The sequence below is a fragment of the Bubalus bubalis genome, chromosome 14 (assembly GCF_019923935.1).
Source record: "Bubalus bubalis isolate 160015118507 breed Murrah chromosome 14, NDDB_SH_1, whole genome shotgun sequence".
In the NCBI taxonomy this organism is placed as follows: domain Eukaryota; kingdom Metazoa; phylum Chordata; class Mammalia; order Artiodactyla; family Bovidae; genus Bubalus; species Bubalus bubalis.
This window is the reverse complement of record NC_059170.1, coordinates 70,794,011-70,821,483: the sequence shown is the minus strand read 5'-3', so window position 1 is coordinate 70,821,483 and position 27,473 is coordinate 70,794,011. Positions and strand designations below refer to the sequence as shown.

Below are 27,473 nucleotides of genomic sequence, written 5' to 3'. Positions count from 1 at the left end.
CAACTCTCCCCCGCCCCCCCCCCCAGTTCCTCAATTTCTTAGGCAGTTCTCAAGAGACGCATATCTCCATGTATTCTGACATTACATTTTTTTTTTTCCTGACCACTTTTACTTGCAGAGACCTCACATCAATAAACGACCCAATACCTTGGAATGAATGCAAAAAAAATGTTTGCTCATTTAAAAAGTCCGAAAAAGAAGGGCCGTCTGTAGAATAAACTTCATGAATGGGGCAAACCGGTGTCCCCGGTACGGAATAATCCATCGAGCCGGAATGAATTGGCAGGAGCCGGAGCCACATTTAAAGGGCCAGAGCGCGTATTCCCTCCTGCCCGCCCCCTCCGCCCCGAACCCCCTGGCGCGCCTAGCCCACCCTCCCCGCGGCCCCTCCGCCCGGGCTGCCCTCCGCGGCGCCCCTTTCCGGTCAGTGGAGGGGCGGGAGGAGAGGTGGGGGTGGGGGGGTGAAGTCCTGAGCGGGTTTGGGTTGCAGTTTCCTTGTGCTGGGATCCTGTCCCCTCCTCGCCAGCGCCAGGCTCCTCCCCCGGCGGCGCGGATGACACTAGAACCTCCTTAAGTTCCGTCGCGCCACAGCTGTCTGCGAACACTGAGCTGCCTGGCGCCGTCTTGATACTTTCAGAAAGAATGCATTCCCTGTAAAAAAAAAAAAAAAAAAAAAAAAAAAAAAAAATAGAGAGGGAGAGAGAGAGGAAAAGAGAGAGAGAGGGACGGCGAGCGCGCGAGGCAGAGCGAGCCACGCAATCTGACCGGGCAGTTTCTGCTCTCCCGGTCGCACGCCTCCTTCTCTTCCTCTCTGCTCCTCGCTACCCAGGTTGGTACTGGCGACTTTTTTTTTTTTTTTTTTAAACTTTGATTTGTTTTCTCTCTCCATTTGGGAGAACTTTAAAGCACGGAAAACTCAACCCTCCTCTTTCGGGGAGTTTCTGGAGGCTGGAAAGTCGGTCCTGGGACCTGGGTCCCCGGAGGGAGGGAGCTGTCGTTCAAGTGGGAACCGCTCAGTCAGTCCCGGGATCCCGGGAGAGCCAGGCAGCTGGGGATGCGCTTGGGAGACGTCGGGTCCTTCGCTGCCTCCCGGTTTTCCGAGCTCCGGAGGGGGCGTGCGCGAGTGCGCGCGTGTTAGCGTGTCCCGGGGGCGCGGGCGCGGGGCAGGACGGCTTGGGGGGAGGAGATGCCACTTCATAAACTCAGGTGCTAAGTACTTAGGATCTCATCCAGGTCTCCCCTTCTCTCCTTTGCAGGTGGCCCAGAAAGACTCAGTCTTGGAGCCGCCGAGGAGCCCCCGGTGAACAGGAGCCTCACTTGCAGAATTCTAGCCAGTCCTCGCTCCCCTTTTACAATTTGGCCCGTTTTTGTCCTCCCGTACCTAATTTTGGGAATTTCTTTTTTTTTTTTTTTTCTTCCTCTTCTTCTCTTTGCTAAACTACCCCGCAAAGATTTATTTTTTAAAAAAAATCTCACTTACTCACCTTTCCTTCCCAGCTTTCCCATTCCCCCACTGAAAACAAATCCTTAAACGACCCCCGCCCCTCCGACGGCAGGAGCACCTGCGGAGCCTCGGAGCCCCCGACCGCCCTCTCTCTCCGCGCGCGGGTTCCGGGCCCGGCGAGAGGGCGCGAGCGCAGCCGGGGCCATGGAGGTGACGGCGGACCAGCCTCGCTGGGTGAGCCATCACCACCCCGCGGTCCTCAACGGGCAGCACCCGGACACTCACCACCCGGGCCTCGGCCACTCCTACATGGACCCGGCGCAGTACCCTCTGCCCGAGGAGGTGGATGTACTTTTTAACATCGACGGTCAAGGCAACCACGTCCCGTCCTACTACGGAAACTCGGTGAGGGCCACTGTGCAGAGGTATCCTCCGACCCACCATGGTGAGTGCGCCCTGAGTGCGAGGACCACCCCTCCCCCGACCGGCTGTCCCGGCTCCCCGGGTCGGGGAGACAGGGAGGGACCAGGGGGTGGGGAGAGCCGGCCAAAGCGCCCCCCAAGTGCCGCTGCTGCTCCATTTAAAAAACTGGGGCCCGGAAATGGGCGAGGAAGGCGTCTCGATCGTCGCTAGAGTCTGTTTTTCAAAACAGTCGCAGCAGGCGCCTTTGCGCGGCTGCGGCCCGGGGGCCTGGCGCTCACCTGGCGGGCGCCGCGCGGCAGCCCTCTCTCCCCGCGCGGCCGCGGCTTTTGGGGCCTGGGAGGTCCGGGGCGCCGGGAGAGCCGAACCTCCGCCTCCGCCGGTCACCGTTCCCCAGGCCGGGCCTCCGGCGCGGGCCAAACTTGGCTGGGGCTTAGTTCTTTCTAGGGGCTTCGCACCCCCATTTATCCAGTGGTTCTCTCTCGGGGGCTTCTGCCGGCGTGCCTCGGTGTGTTTCTCCAGCACATTTCCAGAAGGGCCCAAGGAATGTATTTATTCCCCTCGCTGTGTTTCGGCCTTTCCCTAAAACTAGTGCATTTGGTTTTTAGGCATATCTCCTGACTCCTAGGCTCCGAGGAAGGGGATTCTGGTGCTTGACCAGGTTTTGGTAGTAAAACTACCATTTTAAGTTTGAGATGTTTGGGATTTCCTAGATTCCCGCCTGCACAGAATTTTCCTGCGTCTATGCTTTTTGGTTGCCTCCTTGCCTGCTCCCGGCAACTCTTGCCTTTCTCTCTCCTCCTGCCTGCAACTGACCCATAGGGTCCCAAAGAAGATTTAGGATCCATCAGGGTTTCCTTCTATGAATGCAATTCCAGTATTTTCTTTTTTCTTTCTCTTTTCATCTTGAGAAGTTCGGGGGAATTCTGAAATGGTAAAGAGAAACCCAGCCCTATGTAGTTGAGGGGGAAAGCTTTCAAACTTTCCATCTGTAAGTGGGTTCCCAAAGAAAAAGTAAGAGCAACATTTTAGGTGGAGGAACTGTGCGTTGCTCTCCTGGAGATCCGCCCTGGCTGCCCTGCTTAGGTCGCAGGGCTGGGACTGATGACAGAGCCCCTGTGGGAGCCGGCGTTCTCACTCTGCTGTCACCAGGCTTTAAACAATTGTTTCTGCAGAGGGGGTGCTCTTTGCCCTCGTTCTGTGCACATCAGCAGTTAAGTGGAAATGAGGTAAATGCAGCCTTAATATTATTTACTATACGACTTCCTGCATAATGTGAAGCATGACCCTCAGTGTTCAGAGAACTCTCCTTCCCCCTCATCTCCCCTCCCCTTCCTCTCTCTGAAGATTTTAGTTTCAGTATTGTTCTTAATGGTTAAATAGAATGTCAAACGCTGAGACAGGTACTGGATTAAAAGATCAATAAGTGTGTGGATTTGCACTTGCCGTGTAGACTTACCCCTCTCAGAGTGTCTTTTGGTCTGAGTTAGGGCTGCCTTATGGCTCTGTATTTTAAAGGAGGGCTCAGTTTACTGCGTATGAGTGAAATAGACACAGAAACTGGAATTTTGTGTCTCTGGGGCTCAGGTGAAAATTCTTATATTACCCTGGTGGAATCACAACCTTAGGGTTGAGATGGGCCTGGTTGTTTTTTTTTTTCAGTAGGATTTGGGAGGGTGACAAAGGCAGACAAAAGTGCCATCCCAGGGTCTAGCCTTGGAAACTTTCTCCAAAAGCCTGAGCAATTAATTTTCCTGCAAATCTCATTTCAGGCCTGGTCATTTATAAGCCAGCAGTGAAGTAGGGGTACATGGAAGTCACCCTAAAATGGTCCTTCCCCTCTCTTCCAAGCCTTATCCTTCCTGCTCTGGGCCTGGGCGGCTGGGTCCGAGTGTCCTTCTGGTTTTGAGTGGTCCTGCAGCCAGGCTCACCCCTTTAGGCCTCATCCCTCACAGCCCACCCTCTTATCAAGCTGCCTGGGATTAGGTCTAGGCTAGGGGCCGCTGGGTCATTGAAGGAAACCAATAAATCAAGTCAGGTTCCAGAGAGGGACCTCGGGGCTGTGATTTAGAAAGTGTATCTGGAGAGGCCAAGAAAGCCAGGGCCCCTTCTTGCTCCATCGCAGCAGGTCTCAAGGGTCAGATGTAGGCCCTTGATTCCCTGGATCTGGTGGGACCTTGGTGTAGGAGACAGGGGTGAAAGGGGTGTGCTGGCCCAGGTACTGCTGGGGCCAGTCTGTGTTGAGGTTGTCCTGCTGCCGGGGTGAGGGGGGGGCAGGGGTGGAGGGCACGAACGCCCCCCAGTGCCTTTGGGGGCTGCTCTCACCTGCCTGTGTCTCTCTCTGGCCCCTTCCCTCCCCTACAGGGAGCCAGGTGTGCCGGCCCCCTCTGCTGCACGGATCCCTGCCCTGGCTGGATGGTGGCAAGGCCCTGGGCAGCCATCACACCGCTTCGCCCTGGAACCTCAGCCCCTTCTCCAAGACGTCCATCCACCACGGCTCCCCGGGGCCCCTGTCGGTCTACCCGCCGGCCTCGTCCTCCTCCCTGTCGGCGGGGCACTCCAGCCCACACCTCTTCACCTTCCCGCCCACCCCGCCGAAGGACGTCTCCCCAGATCCATCCCTGTCCACCCCGGGCTCCGCCGGCTCGGGCCGCCAGGACGAGAAGGAGTGCATCAAGTACCAGGTGCCGCTGCCCGACAGCATGAAGCTGGAGTCGGCGCACCCCCGAGGCAGCATGGCCACCCTGGGAGGGGCGGCGGCCTCGGCCCACCACCCCATCACCACCTACCCACCCTACGTCCCCGAGTACAGCTCTGGACTCTTCCCGCCCAGCAGCCTCCTTGGGGGCTCCCCCACTGGCTTCGGGTGCAAGTCGAGGCCCAAGGCGAGATCCAGCACAGGTAGGAACCTTCTCTCCCCCAGAGACCCTTCCCCCCTTGCCCCCCAGCCCCCTTCACAATCTGAAATCCCAGGCAGGGACGAGAGAGCCGCCTTCCCAGTTCTTCCATGGGGAGAGAAGGATGTGTGTCTTGTCTCGGTCCTGTCTTCAGAGCAGAGGGCAAGTGGGATCTGGTTGAAAAGGCCCCCTTAGAGCTGGAGAAGGAAAAAGATAAACAAAAACAAAGCCCCATCTCCTGCTTGTCCTGCGGGGGTACTGGTGGGTGCTGGCGGTAACCTGTAGTCAGTTTGCAAGCCCAAATGGAAGGCGAGGGAATAAATCTTTAGTGTTTAATGCTAAAACGAAACCTCCTGAAACCCAAACAAAACAGGTCCCTCCTCTGACCCCCCTGGCCTCTGTGTCCTGGCTCTCTCCCTCTGCTCAGCTCAGAGGGGGTCAGGCAGTCACCGGAGGACAGCCCTTGACACAGACATGTATAAATAAAGTATGTGTATATTTTTCGTCGGGGGCGGGACCCTGGCAAAAGCAGGACACACATTCTCTGCGTGGCAAAGGGGGCTCGAATCCTGACTTCTGGGTAGAGAGGGGAGCTCCGCCCTGGGGAAGCGGTTCAGTGACGATCAGAAGGACTTGTTACCTGCAGTGTCTTCGGCTACTACGGGGAGCCCATTACTAGGCAGGGGCAGGAAGGTGTCTGACGACCTACTCCCCGATTGATCTGAAGCCAGAGGGGTTAGGAAGGACGGAAAAAGATTCCCCAGGTGCCTGTCTCTGCTTTCTCTGCTCATCTGCTTACAGAAGAGCACCCTTCCCGCCGCCCCCCCTAAAATTGAGCTGCATGTGTGGTGTAGAGGCTGGCATGAAAGGAAATGCAAAGCCCACACAAAATATTTTTTTTTTTGTTTTAAAAATAAAATAATCCACTACCCATGTCGAAGTGGCTGAATCAGAGTTGGGGGTTCTTTGAGATGCCTTTTCAACGTATTCCTTTTTTTCCAAGATGGTTTTGGGAAGATTGGCGTGTCTCTTTGGGAAATATCCATTTCAGAGTAGGTGTCTGTCCTGGTCTGTCCTAACTGGCTACCCTCCCCAGCCAGTCTCTCTACAGACTCTGTAGACACTGAAGTGGTGGAAATCGCTTGTCTTTTCTGGATGAGACAACCAGTCTTGAAACAGAGCTTGCAAAACCCGGGTTTAGAAAACTTCCGAGCGCGAGGGCTATGGGCGCCCCAGTGACCATGAGATCAGTTTCCAGGGTTTTTTTTTCCAGGGTGACATTCACTCCGACTGCCTGGGCAGGACTGTCTCTATTTAGTTGATATGTTTCAGCTAATCCAATTATTTTCAGACTGCTGCACGCGACAGTTGCATTGTTTATCCCGAGCCAGGAACTTCACTAGAGCCCGGATGCGGTTAGGCTGACAGAAAAACTCAGACCTGCATGTTCAGTACATGAAAGTCGGCCGAGGGAGAGGGAGGCGGCGGGAGGAAGGGAGGACAGGCAGGAAAGCGGGGAGCGGAGGGTCCCCCGAAGCGCAGAGGGGGAGGTTGTTGATCAAGGCTGGACGGCTGCTGGCAATAAGAGCCAAACCTGTGCAGTTTTGAGGTCAGGGTGGGATTTTTTTTTTTAAAGTTCTCTTTTCTGGTAGGGCTGAAAAGTTGGGGGGAAGATCGTGGTCTCTGAGGCTGGGGTGGTGGTTTGTGTGGGGGGGAGGGGACAGAGTGACTTTTCCAAATGCCTTTGGTCCTCTGCCCTCATTTTGGAGTTTGATTCCCCACCCCCCCACCCCCCACTCTGTTGTGCGCACCTTGAGCCTGTCTTTGTCACTTTCCTGGAGACTTGGGACATTGGGGAGTGGTGGGGGAGAGGGTTGTGGTTTCCCTAAACCAGAACCAGGGGCACCTATATACCTATTTTCTTTTTTTGGGTTGGGGAGAGAGGAGAGGAGCCGATTTAAATTTGGCTTTTGACTTCCTCCTCCCTATTGCTTTCTCACAGTTTGAGAAAAAAAAAAAAATCCTGGGCCGCACACCTGGGCAGCGAGGGAGTTGGGACTTTCGGGAGTGTGGTGCATGCAGGGGAAGTTTCCAGACTCCTAAGGAGGGTAGAAGGGGTGGGAATTCCTGAGAAGGGGACTCTCTTGGTTTTTAGTGGTTGCTTTTTTTTTTTTTTTTTTAATTTAACCTCTTCTTCACAATCGCCTGAAGGAGGAGCCCAGAGAAGAGAGGGTTGTCGCATTTTGGAGAAACGGTTGAGCTGTGGTTTAGAGCACCTATTGCTTCTAACGCCCGGGCTGTCGGGCTGGGATGTGTCTTTGCAAACACGAGACTATAAGCCGTTTTTCTTCAGCAGGGGAGGGGGGGACCAATTCTTAGCTCTCCCCGGCTCCCCTCCATCATGGGGCGTGCCACTCCCCCCTTTTTCCTCTGCAATATCCGTACCACTTTCCATCTAACTCCAGGCTCAGGCTTACAGTCAGAGGCAGAGGGGTGTCTGAAAATGGCTGTTGAATGCTAAGAGGCCTGCGGTTGTCACCTTAGCGCGAGGTGTCTGTCTGAGCTGCTCACACTAGGCACTGAGCGCGGAGAAAGAGAGCAGGAGACAGTCAGGGCCTCCCTAAGGAAAACTGGTTGTTTGCTGAAGTCACAGATTAGAGGCAACAAGGAGAGAAGGAAAAAAAAAATAATAAGAGAAAACCAACACGAGGCAATCGCGAACTTGCCGAGTGAATCAAGACAGAAAATTGCTCTAGTGTGCAGAGCCTCGCTGGAGAGGCAACCGTTGCTGGCTTTCAAAGTCCCTCAGAAAAGGAAGCTGTCATCCTCCCTGCCGCCTGACAAAGGAAAGGAAATCAGACTGATGGTGTCAGGCGGGGACATCCCCAGCCCAGGTGGCCCAGGTGCCTGGGAGTGGGGCAGTCCAGCCCAAGCTAATGGTGATGGAGGAGGCTTGGGGTCCAGGAGACACCCCCAAAGGTCTGGGGGGTGAGACAGCAGGGAGCCTGAGGCCCCTGTCTTTGCAGGTGGGGGAGTCGGTATGGGCTGGATAGTGGGCATGGCTACCCCCAGGAGAGGCTGAGTTGGGCCGGTGGGCATGGCTGCCCCCAGGAGAGGCTGGGCCTGCCCCGGGGCAGGCAGAAGGGCTGGGGGGCCCCTGGCTGCCTGTGGCCACTCCTCGCCCACTCGCCCTTCCCTTCTTCCTCTGCGCCTCCGCACCTTCAGCGGCCGCATCCCTCCAGTTTTGACCCCAGAGCAGAGGCGTCTGCTTGTGACTCAGCCCAGAGCCTGCTGGGTGCCTTGCAAGCCCTCCTGGCCGCTTAGGGCCATGCTCGTGTGGATCATCATGGGGCTGCTTGGAAGGCTCTCTGTAGACTCCGCGTTAAGAACCTTTTTGGTAGGGGGAACAAAAAGTGAAATCTCGTTACTCCTTCACTTTTTTTTTTTTTGAGAAAAGCAAAGTGGATGAAACTCCTCAGAGTACCTCCAGCTTGTAAAAGGAGGCCACAGCCACTTTCATTTCCAAAAGTCCGTTTCCTTCCCCAGAGCCCGTTCCTGGAGAAGAGCCCAGGCTCTGGGGGTGTCCATTCCCTGCCACCCCTCATGCTGGGTCTGGGGCTTTCCTAAACCTGAGCAGGGCCCCGGGCCCTGGGCTGGCCTTGCCCTCCAGGGGCAGTTGGTTCCCTCCCCCACCCCCATCCCGTCTTCCTGGTAGTTTGGGGTCAGCTGATTAATCTTTAAAAACAACTGTTAGGGGCTCATCTTTCCCACCATCCCCAAGCCTCCCCCCAGCACCTGGGAGATCCTCCTGTTCTTGAAGGGACTGGCTCCGGTTGGCTCCGTCTGGGAGGGCTGTGAAGCTCGTGTGTCTTCCTCAGGGGAATGAGCCCCCTAGGAGTGGGGCAAGTTCTCCCAGAAACCTTCCTCGGCTTCCTCCCCCTGCAGAAGTTCAGAAGAGCTGGCAGGCAGCTCCTACAATAGCATCTGGAGGGCTTCCCTGTGGGGGCTTCCCCTCTGGGGGCTTCCCCTCCAAAGGTGGGCCCGGTCACTCTCCAACCCCTAGAGTGAGCGTTGTTCCAACCTGGCCTGGCCGGTTTTTTTGTTGATTTTGTTTGTTTGTTTTTTTGGAAAAAGAGCAACTGCAGGCAGGCCTTGGTTAATGAGCCGACGGAGGGCCTCCCTTCCCCCTCCCCAAACTGGCCCATCCTCCTGATCCACTCGTCACCTCTTAACACTTCCCTTGGTTCTGTCTCCCTTCCCCCATCTCCAGCTCCCTCGCCTTCAAGACGCCTCTGTGTGTCTCTCCAACCCTTCAGACTGGAGTCTCCGGGGCTGGAAACCCACAGAAAACCTGGGCCTTTTCTAGAAAGAGAGATGGTGGGGAAGGAGTGGGCCCTACGGGGTCTTCATCTTTTCCTTGCTAGCCAGGGACGTTTACAATTTCATTGGAAGTAAAACCTAAAGCCCTCACTGCTAAAAATCAGTCAGCCAATTGATCCATCTGTTCATCTGTTTATTATCTGTTTTCTCGATCTAGCCATTGATGAATCTTTCCTTTGGCCTCATCCTGATAGTCATTATTTAATCAATCTGTATAGACAGACCTGGTGATGAGAATGGATCATCTTTGTTTTCCTCTGAGGGAAATGAAAGGGGTAGTTAGCTTTTGCCATTGTCCGGGGCTCAGGATTTTCCCAGGGAACTGTTTCAAGTTGAAATCCGCCTTCCTCCTGGGCTCTGCTTCATCTTTCCCATCGAGTGGGGCCAGCCCTGGACAGGTGTCTGTTGCTTCTGATTCCCGTGTCACTTCTTGGGCCAGGGAGCTGTGTGTGTGTGTGTACGTGTGTGTGTACATGTGTGTGCCTGTGAGTACATACATGCATGTATGCATACATGGGGATGGTCAGGCCATGAGAGGGCTGAACAGTCATTCTTTTTCAAGGGAGCTGGAGGTGAGAAAGTTCCGCAAAAGAAGAAAAAGAGGAAAAAAAAAGTTGTCTATTTAGCTTTCTTTCCCTAATTCTGCTGGTAGCTTTTTCGTGTGTCTTCCGTAAGTGACTTATGTGTGATGTTGTTTTCAGAAGGCCGGGAGTGTGTGAACTGTGGGGCGACATCCACCCCGCTCTGGCGACGAGACGGAACCGGGCATTACCTGTGTAACGCCTGCGGGCTCTACCACAAGATGAACGGACAGAACCGGCCCCTCATCAAGCCCAAGCGAAGGCTGGTGAGTTGTCCCTGGGGCAGCCCTGACCTGACACTCTCCATTTTGTGTCTTTAATTTCCCCTCTTCAGGAACGAGAGCTTTCTGCAGGAAATTGGCAGGACGGCTCAAAATCGTGTCAGCTGGCTTGGGGTAGCTTTCCCCTTGTCTTTGTTTTTTCTTTTTTTCAAATTAAATATACAGGAAAGTGTTCTGTCTCTCTCTCTATCGCCCCCTCCATGGTTCTTAAGTCACTTACCACATTTTTAAGGATGCTGACTTCTGATTTATCCAATCTTAAATATCTTCGCTGATAGAATGGTTGCTTTAACGGGACCAGGGTGACGGATTGAAAGTGTGTTGATAGCCACAGTTTCACAGAGAAGGTTAGTAGGTGGGTGGAGGCTCCTAGGTGCCACCCAGAACTTGTTTTTGGAGTCACAGAAGGGGTCTCCCAGGAAGTGATGATGGTCTCAGTGCTGCCTTAGTGCCCCGGGTGAGATCTCATGTGGCCAGGGCTGTAAGATGAATGGGGCTCATTAACTGCATTGCACAAGCAGCAGCCAGTGGCCTTTGTGGAGTTTTTCTTCTTCCGTGGTCTGTAGAATTGAGGAATTGCCACAGGTAAACACAGGGGAAAACTGATTTCTGTCCTGCTCCCTGGTCTCTCCTAGCATCTAGTCTGATTTTCCCTTTGAACTCTCGCCAGCCCGGTGGCCGTTTCCTCTCTCCCCCTCTTTTTTCCCTTTCTTAAACCTCTTGACCCCTAGGGATACTTGAGAAAACCTGGCACAAGCAAGCACATATAAGGAAAACTAGCAGGAGAGGTTCGTTTGCAAACTTGTCTTTGGAACCTCAGGCCAGATTGAATAGCAAGTGTATGTAACAGACAAATAAAAGCAGGCTTGGCAAATGATAACTCTAACCACAGTCAAGAGATCAAAATGCTTTTTGTGGTGGTGACGTTCACCAGGTGGAGAGGGGAGGAGGGGAATTTCCCCTTGCCGATGAATGGATGAAGTAGCATCCCTCAGATTGTAAGGTGGACCCCTCCAAATCCTCTGCATTCTTTTAAAAGAATTATTTGTTTTCCTCATTAGATTTTAGTGCAAATCAACACCTTTCACATCCTCTTCAGAAGAATGAAAATCTTTCTAGGGATGGCCATGCCCACGTGACTTTAATTTTTGGCCATCTTAGGTCTCCAGGCTTTATTTTTTCTGATCTTTGCCCCCGTCTCCAGCTTTCTCAACCTTCCTCCGACTTGTCCCCATGCTCTTTGGTACTTTTTTTTTTTTTTCCTTTCTCTCATGTGCAAAGCTAACTTCCTAGGAAAAAGCTGCCGGATATCTGAGCTCTGGAGATAACTCATAAACAACAACTCAGCTTCCCTAACCTAAACATCAAGATGTTTGAACGTATCAGAACAAGACGTTGTTTGAAAAAAAAAAAAAAAAAAAAATGACTGGAGGTGTTGGTGCAGAATGAATATGATCACACCACAAAAGAATGTTCTGAATCACTCCAAACCTGGCCTTAGGAAAAAAAGAGAGAAGGGGGGGAAAAAAGAAAAGAAAAAAAGGAAAGAAAACTAACAACAAAAACTTTCTTTTTAAAATAAATCATGATATCATGATAATCAGGCTCTTTTTAAAAGGTAAAGAAGAAATAGAGAGCAGTAAAGTCTCAGACCCCGTGGTTGTTTGGTTGATGAGCAAGAATGCATTTGACATTTTCTCGAGGTTTCTTCTGTCTGAGGTGGATTGCCTAGGAGGGCTAGACTTGCTAAAATGTTATATAGTTTTGTCCTCATTCATCTTTCGTAAGAAATCTCTAGAACTCTGAGTAATAATCGCTTTTAATTGTAGAGTTCCTTTGCTGTCACATGTGAAGCTGTCTTTTCTTTCTTACTCATCTCTTCTGGGTGGTTTTATATTTTTAGTTCCATAGAATTCATATGCTCCAGAGAGACACTGGGGGCCCATTCAGGATATATATGCATATATTTTTAGTGCTTAGATGTATTTGACTTCTGAGTATCTAGAACTTCTTTTTTTCTTTCCTATATTTCCCTGTCTCTCCTTCCCGGCTCTGTCTCTCCAGTTTGCAGTTTCTGCTTTGCACTGAAGACCACTCCACCCCTTGGTAGATGCATATCTAACACCAAATAAACTCAGGCCATGCCGGAAATAGGAGAAGGGAAGACCCATAGAAATTTTTATTCCTAGTGGTGGAGGATTTTCATAAATCTCTAGCTTGCTTTATCAATACACTTTGTCTTCTGCTAGTGAACCAAACAGTGTGACTTTCAGAGCTTCCGTATAAATTCACTGAAAGTCTGAGCTTGCTTAGATTCATGATATCGTCAAGACACTACAAAGGACTATACCACGAGGCTCGTTACTCGGAACTCTTATTTTGTTGGCTGATGTTTTGTGCTTGAACCATCCCTTTCCAGTTGTTGGGCTGAGAAATCCGGTGCTTGAGTAGATATTAGTCTGTTGTATCCAAGTATTTCTTTTAAAGTGTAGAAAACCAGTCCAGGATGATAATAATCATCGGATGGTAATGTAATTGTCAAAATCCTTAAGCATCAATTTCATAACTTCATTTTCTTCCCAAAAGTGTACAAGAACACCAGTTAAGTCTTAAACGATCATGTTTCATAAAGGCGGGTGGACAGAGGCTTGTGGAATGAGAGACAGCACTTTTGGACTGGGGTGAATTATTTTCCAAATGGACTACTCAAAAGTAGAACTTTCTCAGTTACGAGGGAGAAGGGCTGTGTTTCCTTTTTAGTTCCACAGAACACAGAAACTAAGAATTACTGGGGGGGAAAAAAAAAGCAAAAAAAAGTGCCATAGCTCTGGTATTTAAACCTGTAGAAAAGGGGAGCATCTTTGGGACAATTTAGTAGCTTTGAAAGGAAAGGAATCACCCTGGTTCATTCAGAATTTCCTCCGGGTTTTCCGTATCTGGCCACTTTGAGTGTTTGGCTCAAGTTCTTGCTGGATAAAATATTGATGGAAAATCTCACCCTGATCCTTGTCATTTTGTTCCATGCTCTCATAACCATGCCAGAATTTTCTTGATCACAGATAAAGAGCAGCTAAATTCTTTCTCTTTCTCTTGCCTTTGATAATGTTTTTGAGTCCAGGGACAGAAATAATTTTCCAGTTGAAAATTTATTTTTATGTTACAGGGAGTAGTGAGGAGATGAGAGGGGTTACCAGGGACCCACCTTCATTTTCTTTCAAAAGTTTTTGAGCTTAAGTTTATTTTTTTTCTGAGTATGGGTGCAGGGAATAGTCCCCTGATGCATTTAAGTACGTCAAAAAGTGAAAGAAAAATCTCCCTTTTAAAGGAAATGAAGGCCGTGACACAATCAAATAATGAAAATTCAGCTTGGGACTGACATCTGACCTGTGACCATTTGGCTCTGTGAAGAGCGTATAGGAAACTTTCCAGGGAGTCAGATGAATTGAAGGCAGAAGTGGGGCCCATGTTCCTGGTGGACTGCAGAAGTTGTTGTTCTTCTTAGTTTGTCTCATTAACTGAAAACCACTTAAAGAGGATGAAGATGGCTGTCACCACGAGTTGGCCGAATCTGAAAGCCTGAGCCGTGCACATTTAGGATAGCTGCAGATGGGCTGGGTCTGGCTCACTTATGGTGTTCTGGTTTGGTGCTCTCTCTCTGGCCCGCCCCATGTGTGTCAGTCACATGTGCACAGACATTCTCTCACACTGTCAGCACCCTGCTCTCCTTATTATCTAGCAGTTCTTGATTTGGGATCTAGAAGGCACTTCTGATGCTTGGGTTTCCTCTTCCTTGGCTGTTAGTCTCTTGTGATGACCAGTATCCTTGTTGAGAGCTGTTTTTCTGGGGAGTCACTCTTCGAAAGGACCTCCTAGAGGCCGGGTGAAGAAAGCCACAGAGAGCTTGGTACCCAAACATGTCTGGTTAATTCCAAAAATTATTGCAACCCATAAAAATGAAACATCTGGTAGACTTTGTAGGAGGTGGGGATAGCTTGTGATTTAGAGAGGTAGGGTCAGCTTTCTGATCCTCCCAAATTCTTCACCCCGGGGGACAGCAGGCTACCTACTGACCACCAGCCCATGGTCTGATCTACTCCTAGGCCAGTGGGTCAGCTCTAATTTTCCTCTTGACACAGCTTTTGGGGATCTTTATTACTTTCATGTGGGCCACTTGCTAGTTTTGATTTCAGTGATAATTTTTTTCTTTTTTTAAGTTGGTCTCCGTGGTTCTGCAAACCCATTTAACATGTGTTTTGATTTTTATCCTCCCCTGTCTACCCCCTCCCCAGTCGGCAGCAAGAAGGGCAGGTACGTCCTGTGCAAACTGTCAAACCACAACTACGACTCTGTGGAGAAGAAATGCCAATGGAGACCCTGTCTGCAATGCCTGCGGGCTCTACTATAAGCTGCACAATGTAAGTGTCCGGGGGTCCCACCCCCCAGACAGTCTCCTTCGGTTGATGCACAGTGCATGGCATTCCCCTTCTTGATTTAAAAAAAAAAAATTTTATTGGCATGTAGTTGATGTGCAATGTTGTGTTAGTTTCACATATTCAGGAAAGTGATTCAGTTATACGGATACATGTATCTGTTCTCTTTCAGTTTCTTTACCTGTATGGGTTATTACAGAGTTGATTCATGGGGTTGCAAAGAGTCGGACACGACTGAGCGACTGAACTGAACTGAACTGAGTAGAGTTCCCTGTGCTCTACAGTAGGTCCTTGTTGATGATCCATTTGAATCACACAATGAGGAGCCTCAGAAAAATCATTGCAGGAGGATCCAGTGTGGGAAAGGACTGGGCACAGCGAAGCCTTGTCAAGACTGAAGGGTTTAAAATAGGTCGATCCAACCTCTTAGTTTGTATTGGAAACAGAATGCGTGGTGGACCTCGTCTGGGTTTTTAAGGGGGAAAAAAAAATCTTCCCCTTAGCAAACCAAAAAAAGTTGCCAGACATATTTTGATGTTTTCTTGCATTTTAAACTTTTTGCAAAAAAAAAAAAAAGAGTGTGCCAGAGAGTGGAAGAGAAAGGTAAATAGGATTGTGATGCACGATGCAGGAGTTCAGGGTGATTCAGTTACTGAGTGGTAGAGAGCTTGGCATAACCTGTGCTGTGAATTTTAAACGGATTCTCTGTATAAAAGAGACGAGATGAAATGGCTGAGATACTTCATCTGCTGAGTTTGTCCTCCCCGGGAGAACTCCTGCAAGGCAGCCTGCGGAAGTTATCCTTTCCAGGGAAAAGAATGCCTTTTTCCTTATAGATCATATTAGCAGAATGATAATTGCCAGTCAGTTACGTGGATTTGGCCATGTCAGTTTTGATCTTTCGATTTGGGGATCCTCCCATTTTGTAATATCTCTACCTTTAAAAAAAATTCAGCTATTTTTTTTTCCCCCTCGTACAACTCTGGCTGACAGGCTGTGACCCTAATGATGCCTGATGTTTATGTTAATCCCAGAGAAAGAATTTGTTCTCTCTCTCTGTCTTTGTCTGTCTCTCCCTGTCTCTCTCATATCATCTCTATGGTTCCGTCTGGTTTTCCTGAAGTCTCTTGGCCAGTCTGACTGGCAGAGTCTGGGAGTGAACTGGGGACAGGCAGAGGGGTTTGCTCAGAGCCATCCTGGCAGTCAGCGAGTCTTACCCAGAGACACTTGCGAATTGTGGAGGAAGATTTGCTGGTTAGAGTTTTTGAATCTCAGGAGAACTTCCCAGGGTAACCTTAGCAATCTAGTCCTTTGGTACCTCTTGGGAATGAGTTGATTCCTGGGGACCCTGTAATACACCCCCCTGCCAGCATGTCATCTCTGCTTGATACTCAGGGCTTGGAGCTGATGGAATGAGGGTCTTTTTACAATCCATCATTTCTCTCTCTTGCATCCCTAGATTGTGGTCTGTGTACATTTATCAGTGATGAAACCCCAGGCCTGTTTTTGCTTTGGGGAATTTCCTTGCTCACTGCCATGGAGAGAAGCAGATTTGTGATTAGAACCTGGAAGGTTTGGGGCCATAGAGTTCCTGTGCTCACCCAATGGTAGTCAACAAAATGATTTTGGGGGTGTGATGTATGGTTTGCAAAGAACTCCTGTTGTTTGACAACATCTGAGCCTCAAAGAGTCCCATGATGTAGACAGGGCAGAAATTATTCTGATTTTGTTTTACTTGAAAAAATGATGATTCAGAGAAACAAGGATGAGGGTGATGAATCAGAAGGGCCCAGATGGATTTCTGAATAGCGACAGACCTTCCAGGGAGATCAGGAGCTCAGGACCACTGGGGACAAGGGAAGAGTGAGCCCCTTCTTATTGTAGAATATACCAGAGATCTGTTGGGAGTAATGGCTTGTGTGTGTGTATGTACTTCTTTCTGATTTCCATAGAAGTATAGGAATTATGAGAAATGAACCAGCTATAAATTTCTTTGACTGCTCAGCCACAGTGAGATGTGATCTCAGTTGTATCTGATTGAAAAGCCATCTATTTCTGAAAGATATGCTTTTCTCATTAAATCCAAGAGAAGTCAAGGGCCCTTCTGCACTGCTTACTCCCACTCTATTCTTTTTCTTTTTAAAATATTTATTCATTTATGTGGCTGTGTTGGGTCTTAGTTACATCGTGGGAGATCTCTCATTGTGGCTCACAGGTTTAGTCGGTTAGTTCTCCAACCAGGGCTCAAACCTGTGTCCCTTGAATTTCAAGGTGGATTCTTAACCACTGGACTACCATGGAAGTGCCCTCACCCTGTCCTGGGCCCCAGTGTCTGGGAGATAGACGCGTGCTCATCCTCCAGAGTGGTTTTTCTGCCTTCTCTGGTTTAGTAAGAATTCACAGAAGGAGGCGGATTTGTTGTGTATTTAACAATAAGAGATACTAATCTATGAACATTCTCATCTTGTTGTGTTTTGTTCTGCCCATCGAGATACCAGGCATGCCCTAAGTTAGCTCCTGTCTCCTTATCTAGGTGTGTAGATAACTACCTCTCAGTATCAGTGCTGGGACTAGTTATCTGGCTTTGTGTGGCTATCTGTGTAACTAGATATTATATTTAGATACCTGGCCCTGTATATCTAGATATCATCATGAAGAGCATGTGTCTAGGTGATATCTCGGGGGAGATTTGATGTGACAGTAGATTCCTATCGCCTCTGTAGGCTGCATCTTTATCTTGATTATAACTTTGAGGAAGAAACCCTGAGATGTTCTCTGAGCAACAACCTTTCAAGTCCTCTGCCGTCACTCACTTGGCCTTCCTGTGCAAGGGGCAGAGCTGGGGTCAGCCCCACCCCGAGCAGGTCTGCACTCCTGTCCGGGTGACCAGCTCAGCCCCTAGAAGCCGTGAGTTTGCTGCTCCCAGAAGTGTTATCAGCAGCCTGGCCCTCTTGACTTCTGGGTTCTCACTTCCTTCACTATCTCTTTCTAGCTTTTGGAGCAAACAGGCAGATCTTTGAGTCGTGAAATCTTCTTTTCCTCCACTCTTGAGGACCCTGGAGGAGGAAGTGGTTTCTGCTCCAAGGAGTCAGGAATGACTAAGACCTTCCCCCCTTGAGTCCCTTTGCCCATTTCCCTGGAAATGGGACTGAATGTGTGGTTGGTTTGGTGTGTGGGGCAGGTGGCTGCTGTTGAGGTCTATCTGATTCTGACTCCTCGAGGGGAATGATCTTAGTTTGCTTTGTCAAGTTCCCCCACCCCCACCTTAAGCAAATGTGTATTCAAAACAAAACATGTGGGGCTTATCAGGAAGAGAGTGATGCTATGCTGCCCTGAAGACAAGAGCAGCGATCATGAGAGTAGGTGCTTGCCTTGGTCTTTTTCCTCAACTTCATGCTTGGTCTTTTTTTTTTTTTCTAAATCTTTTGTTTACCCTGGAATTGTATTTGTTTGTTTGTTTTTTTAGCCACTTGGAGTATGGGATGTTAGCTCCCCGCCCAGGGATCTAACTCTTACCCCCTGAATTGGAAGCTCAGAATCCTAACCACTGGACTGCCAGGGAAATCTTTCATGCCTAGGCTTTGCTTTTTAGGAGGAGAGTGCTTTCAGGCTAGCACAGGGCTTTGTACCCCCTAAGTGAATATTAAATTCTTGTGGACTGGTTGTTTCACTGCTCATCTAGTTAGAAGTGAGTCGTCAGGACCAGGTAGAAATTGCAACTTCATCATCACAGTTGCTATGGCGGGGGCAAGAGGTTCCCTTTTTCAAGACACGTTATGTTAAATTCCGGCCCCAGAATGTACAAATTTCAGGGGAAGATCTTTTTTTCCCCTGTGTTTAAAATGACTTAAAAAAATTTTATGTCTAATGGGAGGATAATTGCTTTACAGTGTTGTGTTGGTTTCTGCCATATAACGCCATGAATCAGCCATAAATACATACGCATGTCCGCTCCCTCTTGAACCGCTCTCCCACCTTCCGTCCCAGCCCGGGGTGGCCACAGAGCACTGGCTTGAGCTCTTTGTGCTATGCAGCAGCTTCCCACTTGCTGTCTATTTAGGGGGAGATTTTACATCACCTCTTGTTTCAAAAGGCCATTAGAAGACAGGCAAGCAAAAATTACTTTGAAGCAGTCTGGGCTTCTCAAGGCAGAGAGACAAAACCCTTAAGATCGATTGCCTAGTGGTGCCAGAGTTCTAAGTCAGATTTTGGACCAGTAGACCAGATATATTTCCCTCTTGAAAATCCCTCCCTTGCCTCTCTTCTCCTGAAATTGTGTAAGGCAATTCTAGGAAGAAGACAAGTTATTAGATTTTAGTGAAGCAGAGAAATACAGCCATCTTGGGTGGCTCAAGAGTATGGTCCTTGGGGACAGAAAGTTCCCTGAGACCAAATTTCCCCCCAGTGATTGGTGCAAATGAATAAAATGAATAAGCCCTGCTTGGAACATCTTACCTGGGGCCTCTTGGCTTTTGAAATTGATAGCAGCTGAGACCCGCCCCCCCCGCCCATCCCCCCATCGCAGAACCCTCACTTGCAGAACTCTGGGGTCTCTGGGAAGGAGTCAGGGGGTGTGGGGAGGAAGGGGCCCCCTGAAAGCAGATCCCTGATCTGGGGTGGTCAGAGGAACCTGTGCCTGGGTGTGGAAGTCTGCCCCCTCTCAGAGCCAGCCAAAAAAAAGTAAAAAAAAAAATTGATCTCTGTTTAGATTAACAGACCGCTGACTATGAAGAAGGAAGGGATCCAGACCAGAAACCGAAAAATGTCTAGCAAATCCAAAAAGTGCAAAAAGGTGCACGACGCGCTGGAGGACTTCCCCAAGAGCAGCTCTTTCAACCCCGCCGCCCTCTCCAGACACATGTCTTCGCTCAGTCACATCTCGCCCTTCAGCCACTCCAGCCACATGCTGACCACGCCCACGCCGATGCACCCGCCGTCCAGCCTCTCCTTCGGACCTCACCACCCTTCCAGTATGGTCACCGCCATGGGCTAGGGTCCCTGCTCGAGCACCACTCACAGGGTTCCAGGCGAGAGTCCCTCCGGCCCCCCTTCTACGTGCATTTTCGCAGGAGCAGTATCATGAAACCGAAACTCGATGGATCTGTGTGTTTTTGCAGGCATCAAGCAACCTGATGTTGTGGCCACTCGGACAACGCATCCTACCGTGGTGTCTGTGTTCTCACTCCCCGAATCTGGATCCCATTTGTGAATAAGCCATTCAGACTCACATTCCCTATTGAACAGGGTCTCTCTAGTGCTGTGAAAAAAAAAAAAAAAAAAAAAGTCACCGAACATTGCATATAACTTATATTGTAAGAAATACTGTGCATTGAAAGAAGAAGACTTGATTGCCTCTCGGTCGCTGTCAGGAAGGCACGGAGGACGCCATGCCTTTGAAGGACAATGGGGGGAAAATAAAGAGTGGCGATTAAGAAGAAACTAGGTCTGATATCCAAATGGACAAACTGCCAGTTTTGTTTCCTTTTCCTGGTTACAGTCGTTTGATGCATTAAAAGAAAAAAAAAAAAAGGAAAAAAAAAAGAAAAAATTTGTAGGCAAATCATTCGTTCAAAGCTGTGGGCCTCTGCGTAGGAAATTCTATTACTCTGGGCAACGTGTTCCACTCTCAGGTTGCCCTGGAGGGTTCAACTAGACTTTCCTGGGCCTTCATGCTTTGTGAACATGTCCCTGTAATTGTTGTTTGTATGTATAATTCAAAGCACCAAAATAAGAAAAGTTGTAGATTTATTTCATCATATTATACAGACTGAATTGTTGTATAAATTTATTTCCTGCTAGTGTTAAGTACTGCTTTTTTTTTTTTTTTTTTGGTTTTTTTGTTTCTATTTTAATATTTTCTTCTTCTCTCCATTTTTGGTTGAAAAAACTGGGTGACGTTCAGTTGACCTAAGGTGGTTGTGCTCCACGGGGCTGACTTTTTTTTTTTTTTCCATTTTGTTTCTCGATGATATTTATTAAATAGCTTCTAAGGGTACAAGAGCATATGTCCTTTGTCCTTCTCCCGCAGCCTGTGCTATGAGGGTAGCAGTGTATGAGCTACCCGCGTGCATGTCAGCGGCTCAGGCCCGCCAGCCCTGGGTCCTGAGAGCAGCCTGGCTGAATGTTAGCGCCCGTTGTGTTCTGTGTTAGTGATCACTGCCTTTCATGCAGTCTGTTGGAATAATAATATAAAGAAATGATAAAGTTAAAATATTTAAGAAACAACCAAATAACATCGTATTAAGAGTGGTGGCCAAGCTCTTCTAGAATCTGGTAGCTCTAGGTAATTGAAGCAAAAGGAGTTTAAACAAGATAACAGAGCCCACTTGTGTTCAGCTACACAGTGGGAGAGAATGCAAACCCCAGACAGGAACATCGATGTGTTTGGGAAACTGGGCATCTTGGGAGCTCGCGATGCAGCCCAGAGGAAGGCATCCCCCGGGGCTGGAGGAAGTTCTGTGGTCCGCTCTTGAGTTGCTCTTCCCTCCTCCTTGTCTGGCCTCGAGGAGATCTTGCCAGAGAAATGGGAGGATTTCCTTGTTGAGATTCTCAGGCGGGCAGGTTGCAGCTGAGATTCCTCATGGTTCTCTGCAAGATGGAGAGGAGCTGGGCTGGGTCTTGAGATTATGTCTGTTTTGCTTTTCTACTGTTGAATCACACCACAGTGAAGGGTGGATTGGAATGTTTGCGAAACATGAAATAACCGTTTTGTAACTTACGCTGTACAGTTTCCTTTGACTCTGTTGACAGAATGTGTAACCCTGGCACACATTTGAAGAATCTCTGTTAATTGCCTCTCTGCTTTCTTAGCAAATATTTCAAAGCTAAAGCTCAATGTTGAAATAAAGAAGTAGAGAATTACTGACACGCATGTGAGGATCTGCCTGGCTCCTAATTCGGACGTGGTTTCCCGTGACTCCTGAAGCACCCAAGGCCGTGGGCCGTGGCCGCCTGTTGCCCTCGTAAACTTGGGAGCAGTTGTGGCTGGAGAGTTCCAGTGTCTCAGGGTTTGCCACTTTTTCTCTCCGTACAGATTTGAGCTGATGCCCTTTCACCTTAAGAACAGGGAGTTCAAATTCTTGACATTCTTGGGGGTGGGAGAAGGGCAGGCGAGAGTGGGGGGCACACATAGAAAATTCCCAAACTCAACAATCGAGTTACATTTTGTTTTAGGTGCTGCAGCCATAAAGGCACATTGGTTCCTCTTCCTTTTTCAGAGAAACATCATTTTATCATTCAATACCTGGATTTAACATTCTAAGATAGTTCTGGAAGATGATGCAGAAGATTTAAAAAAACTATATTCTCCAGTTTCTTGATCAGAATGTTATCATATGTTTTCATAGTTTTTAATTATTTTGTTCTTTCTTTTTTTTCACTTAAAAAAGACACACTAGAACAGTGACCCTGAGAGGGGGTTTCTTCTAGAAAAACAGAACAAGATTGTAGATCTAAAATCCTGCTCCAATATTCTTGAGTAAACTGTGCCCCTGATTAATTTTCCATCTGTTTCTCCCTCTCTTTTGAAATAGTTGCACTTAGCTCATCCATGGGAATATATGGGCACGTTTGGATTATTTCTTGAAAACATTTTCAGAGCCAACACAATACAAAAAAGACAAACTGCGTAGTTATTGAAAGATTTTGCTATGTATGAACTCTTCAAACACTGGACGTTCATGATGTAAACATTTTGAATGGAAGTACTTCTTTCATTGATTCAGCAGATACCTATTGAAGATCTAGGTTGAAGTCCATTTAAGAGATATTAAAAAAAAAAAAAAAGCAGTGTAGGAAATAGAGAAACCAAGGCTCCAGTGTCTCAGCCTTATGACATTTACAGGTTATTCCCCTTTGAAACGAATGACGAGCTGTGGTGAGGTTCCTGGCTGGGCCTCGGTGTTGGTCGCCAGGCAGGTAGAAGGCGTGACGCAGTGGGAACACCCAGAGTCTGCTTGCTGAGAGCAGTGTCTGTTTTCTAAACCTTTGAAATTAGAATTATTTTTAGTTTAAAAATATTTTTAAAGCTAACTCCTCATCAGGGGACATCATTTTAGGATTTCTTAGGTCTAAAAACAGTTTGAAAGCAGCCAGTTTTCCCCAGGTAGAAAAGGACATCAGACCCAATTTCAGGAAAACACCTGTTCCTTAAACTGAAACTCAGAAACACCAGTGGCATCCATTCCTGGCTGTGACATCTTCCTCACAGTGGTGAAACTGTCCCGTTTACCTTCCAAAAATTTAGAAGCATCACAACTCCACATTCTCCTGCATTCCATCCTCTGTCCTCAACCCCGAATCCATCCCGAAATCCTCGAACCTTTTTGTGATCCTTCACAGACAAGCAGGCGTTACTAATACCCCTTCCATTTCCAAGCTGAGCAGAGATTAAAGTCTTTTTTTTTTAATTAACATTTTTAAAATCACAGAAAGGTGCAAAGAAAACGCCTGCGCAAGAGCATTTTATATTAGAGTTTTATCTGGAGAGCAGAAATGTTAACCAGGATCCAGAATAGCTGAGTAATAATACACCAACCCCTTCCTGCACTTTCAGATGAAATGAGCTTCTGAAAAACATTTTCATTTTCGCTTATTCCAGCTTACTCAACCGGTGTGAACACACCCTCAGATTGGGACTCGTCTGCTCTTCTTTGCAAAAACCCAGTAAAAGGAAAACCTCAGAATTCAGAGAAATTCACTGATGGTTTGAGACGTGTGACCAGCACACTCTTAGGAGTCTGGGAACTTGGGTTTCATTCCTGGCTGTGCCACTAACTATCAAGGTGACCTAAGGCTATTTGTTTGATTTCTTTGAAGCTGGGCTGTTTGTTTACATCATTAGAAGAGATGCTAAGACTCATATGAGAAGAAAAATGCCACGATTCCATTGGATTTTTAAAATATTTTGGAGAACATCCTTTACTAGGAAAGACATCCTCACACCCCCCAGTTAAAATCTTGAGCAGACTATCCTAAGAGCCTGCAGCGGGTACTGGTTCGTAGAAGTCCAGTTGGGTTGGGGGTCATTCCACTCCCATCTGTCCTTACTACTATCTTGCGAAACACAAATTAACTTGTATTTTGTGACTGTCACCCTGGGACAGGAGTTAGTGTCCCAGCCTGCAGATTCCCAGCTCTTTCTGAAATGTGTCCTGGCCCCTCTTGAGCGGAATACACAGGACTTGCTTGTCCAGCTGATGTTGGCAGCATGGTTCAGATTTCAGCCAATCCATTGTGTAAAGAAATTCTGCCTGAATAGCTTACAGCCTATTCTAGGGAGATAGCCAGCGCCTAGCCTTTCTTTTTCCTTGTGCTCTCTCTCTTTCTCCATCTCTCTCTTTCTCTTTGGAGAAGAGGATCAGCAGAGAAGATAGGTCAATATTCCCCCAAAGCTGCTCCTTTGGGGGTGCTCCGTCCAGCTTCTGCTTTCTCTGAGCGGTTCCCCCCTCACCCTTGGCCTTCTTTGCAGGGGATCCTGGTACATTAGCCACATTGTTTGGGGTGTGTTTTTACAATCCCCTGTCATGTCTGTGCGCACAGTTTGGCGTGGGGATTTGGAGAGTGGCCCCCTCCCCTGGCCTGCCCTACCCCATCCCACCTCCTCGGTCTCAGGCTAAACAAAAGACATGCAGTACGAAGCACTGGGCTGAGCTGCTGGGGCCCAGCAACAGCCCGGAGGCCTGCACCCACCTGGAGGGAGCCGCAGGTTCTGAACGACACTGGGCTGAGCTGCTGGGGCCCAGCAACAGCCCGGAGGCCTGCACCCACCGGGAGGGAGCCTCAGCTTCTGAACGAAGCAGCCCTGTGCCCAGCCTTGTGCAGTTTAGGCACGTGGCACGTGAAGACACACAGGGCCGCCAGCTCCTGGCCCCGGGTCCCAATTCGGCGTTGTCCCAAAGGGGCCCCCACTGCAGAAAGATGGTGTCAACTCCATGCCAAACTACCAGGGTGTGTTCAGTCGCTCAGTCGTGTCTGACTCTTTGTGACCCCATAGAGTGCAGACCGCCAGGCTCCTCTGTCCATGAGATTCTCCAGGCCAGAATACTAGAATGGGTGGCCATTTCCTTCTCCTGGCAATCTTCCTGACCCAGGGATCGAAACTGCATGTCCTGCATTGACAGGTGGGTTCTTTCCCACTGAGTCAACAGGGAAGCCCAAACTACCATCCCCTTTAAGAAATCAGCCAATTTGGCTTGACTTTTTTTTTTTTTTTGGAGGGGAGAGGCCAGTGTGCATAAGGAAATTCCAGAAAATTGAAGTTTTTTTTTTTTCCCTGACTACAGAATTGACCAAACTTGTAAAATATCCCTCAGATTTTTTGAATTAATTAAAAAAAATTTTTCCCCCAATTTTTTTTTTTTTTAAAGCAGAAGACACAGGATTTGGGATGCTGCTGTGTGAATGGGCCATGTGTGGTCTCTGGTCTTTGTAAGTTTTTTTTTTTTTTGGCATAGACCAATTTGAGATAGCATATTGAAAAGCAGAGACATTACTTTGCCAACAAAGGTCCGTCTAGTCAAGGCTATGGTTTTCCCAGTGGTCATATATGGATATGAGAGTTGGACTGTGAAGAAAGCTGAGCACCGAAGAATTGATGCTTTTGAACTGTGGTGTTGGAGAAGACTCTTGAGAGTCCCTTGGACTGCAAGGAGATCCAACCAGTCCATTCTGAAGGAGATCAGCCCTGGGATTTCTTCGGAAGGAATGATGCTAAAGCTGAAACTCCAGTACTTTGGCCACCTCATGTGAAGAGTTGACTCATTGGAAAAGACTCTGATGCTGGGAGGGATTGAGGGCAGGAGGAGAAGGGGATGACAGAGGATGAGATGGCTGGATGGCATCACTGACTGGATGGACATGAGTCTGAGTGAACTCTGGGAGTTGGTGATGGACAGGGAGGCCTGGCATGCTGCAATTCATGGGGTCGCCAAGAGTTGGACACGACTGAGCGACTGAACTGAACTGAAATGAACTGAATTTTAAAGTCTTTTTTGAATTTGTTAGAATATTTGCTTGTGTTTTATGTTTTGGTTTTTTAACCTTGAGGCATGTAGGATCTTAGCTCCCAGACCAGGAATAGAACATGAGCCTCCTGCATTGGAAGGCAAAGTCTTAACCCCTGGATTGTCCGGGAAGTCTGTGATCTGGTCTTTTGAATAGTTGGTCAGGAACCGATGTTGGAATCCAATGGACTGGGAGATGGGGCTGGATGGGGAGGGGGCTTGGGTAGAACCTGTGCTTTCTGAGGGTCATTACAACTCCATCTCATAAATTGGGAGGGGTTGTTGAGTAAAATCCACCTGGTTAATGCAGCCACTCCCTCCTCCCTGGAGGGCCCAGAGCAGACCTGTCTTCTATGAACTTGAGAGCTGAGTGCATGAAGCCCTCTGCCCTTCTCCTGGAACATTTCAGGGCTTCCTGGTGGCCTCAAGCTCAGTCTCTTCCAGAGAATTCCTCATATCCCAGTTGTCAACCCATGACGTTCACACTTCTAAAGACCCCAGGATCCCTGACAGTGGCCTGGAAACACGGGGGCCTTCTAGAAGGACAGGGGGCAGGTCACTGGTCCCATCTGGCTCTCGTGGCTCATGTAGACTGGATGATAAGAGGACTGAGAGTGAGAGCATGGCCTGGAGGCTGCTGTACTGTACACGTGGGCTCTCCAGCAACGCTTCAGTTCAGTTCAGTTCAGTCGCTCAGTCGTGTCCGACTCTTGGTGACTCCATGAATCGCAGCATGCCAGGCCTCCCTGTCCATCACCAACTCCTGGAGTTCACTCAGACTCAAGTCCATCCAGTCAGTGATGCCATCCAGCCATCTCATCCTCTGTCGTCCCCTTCTCTTCTTGCCCCCAATCCCTCCCAGCCTCAGAGTCTTTTCCAATGAGTCAACTCTTCATGAGGTGGCCAAAGTATTGGAATATCAGCTTTAGCATCATTCCTTCCAAAGAAATCCCAGGGCTGATCTCCTTCAGAATGGACTGGTTGGATCTCCTTGCAGTCCAAGGGACTCTCAAGAGTCTTCTCCAACACCACAGTTCAAAAGCATCAATTCTTCGGTGCTCAGCTTTCTTCACAGCCCAACTCTCACATCCATACATGACCACTGGAAAAACCATAGCCTTAACTAGACGGACCTTTGTTGGCAAAGTAATGTCTCTGCTTTTCAATATGCTATCTAGGTTGGTCATAACTTTTCACCGCCAAACTGCAGAGGGAAGATAGCCCAACTGTGAGTGAAGTCAACCCTCCTCTTCAGAGCTTTGCAGCCTCTTTGGGGAGCTGAGATGTGCCTGAGAACCATTACACTGGTTCACTGGCGGAGCAGGTTCAAAGGCTCAATTCTCTGCCTGTAACCAGGAGAAGAGAGGACTTCCCGTCTTAATTGGATCAGGGAGCCTGCAGCTGCCTCTAGGGCTCCTGCCCTGTGATGAGTGGTGGCCTGAAGGCCTGGAACTGGGAGCTTAATTCCCTGTATCCCTGATTCCATCCGAGGACTGATCATCCTGATTATTCTGATTATGAATCCACACTGATTATCCAGTCTGGGGATCAATCAGGCCCTTTCTGCAACATTTATTTAGAGAGATTGAAGAGCTAGCTTATTTCTCAGCCTGCCCACTGGAAAATGGGGAGGAGAAATGAAAACACGTCTGCCAGCCTGCCTGACTCGTCACCAGTAGCTCTGATGAAGGTACCAGTTTTCAGCCCCAGGTGAGGGCTGGGGATTAGGTGTCTGCTTTCTATTACCACAGATAGAAGAGCTGGCAGGATGTTCACCCTCAGAGCCAGCTGGCTGGACTGAGGTGAAAGGAGAGGAGGAAAGAAAGAGGCATGTATCAATCCACTTTTTCCATCTCTGAGGTCTTTGGAGGTACACAGTTGGCCCTGTTTCCTCGCCGTCATGACCTGGGAAACTGAAGATGGAGGGACATATCCGAGTTACCCAAAGATGCAGAGAAGCCTGTCCCCAAGGGCCAGTCCTGGGCTGTGGGGTGCTGGTGTGTCTGCTGTCAGACTTGACAGTAAATGACAGAAAAG

General features: G+C 48.7%; 1 protein-coding gene across 2 annotated transcripts; it reads left to right on the top strand.

Annotated features, from left to right (window-relative positions):
* The first annotated feature begins 491 nt into the window (after window positions 1-491).
* GATA3 (GATA binding protein 3) lies at window positions 492-21,304 on the top strand. 2 transcript variants are annotated; one of them, XM_006075170.4, is made up of 6 exons: window positions 492-829; window positions 1,257-1,889; window positions 4,229-4,765; window positions 9,846-9,988; window positions 14,293-14,418; window positions 19,142-21,304. In XM_006075170.4, exons 2-6 carry the CDS (start codon window positions 1,649-1,651, stop codon window positions 19,424-19,426), a joined length of 1,332 nt encoding a protein of 443 aa, XP_006075232.1. In that variant the 5' UTR covers window positions 492-829; window positions 1,257-1,648; the 3' UTR covers window positions 19,427-21,304. The 2 variants fall into 2 exon arrangements, with proteins under 2 accessions (XP_006075232.1, XP_006075230.1); XM_006075168.4 differs by having other exon boundaries at window positions 496-829; window positions 9,843-9,988.
* The last annotated feature ends 6,169 nt before the right edge of the window (window positions 21,305-27,473 follow it).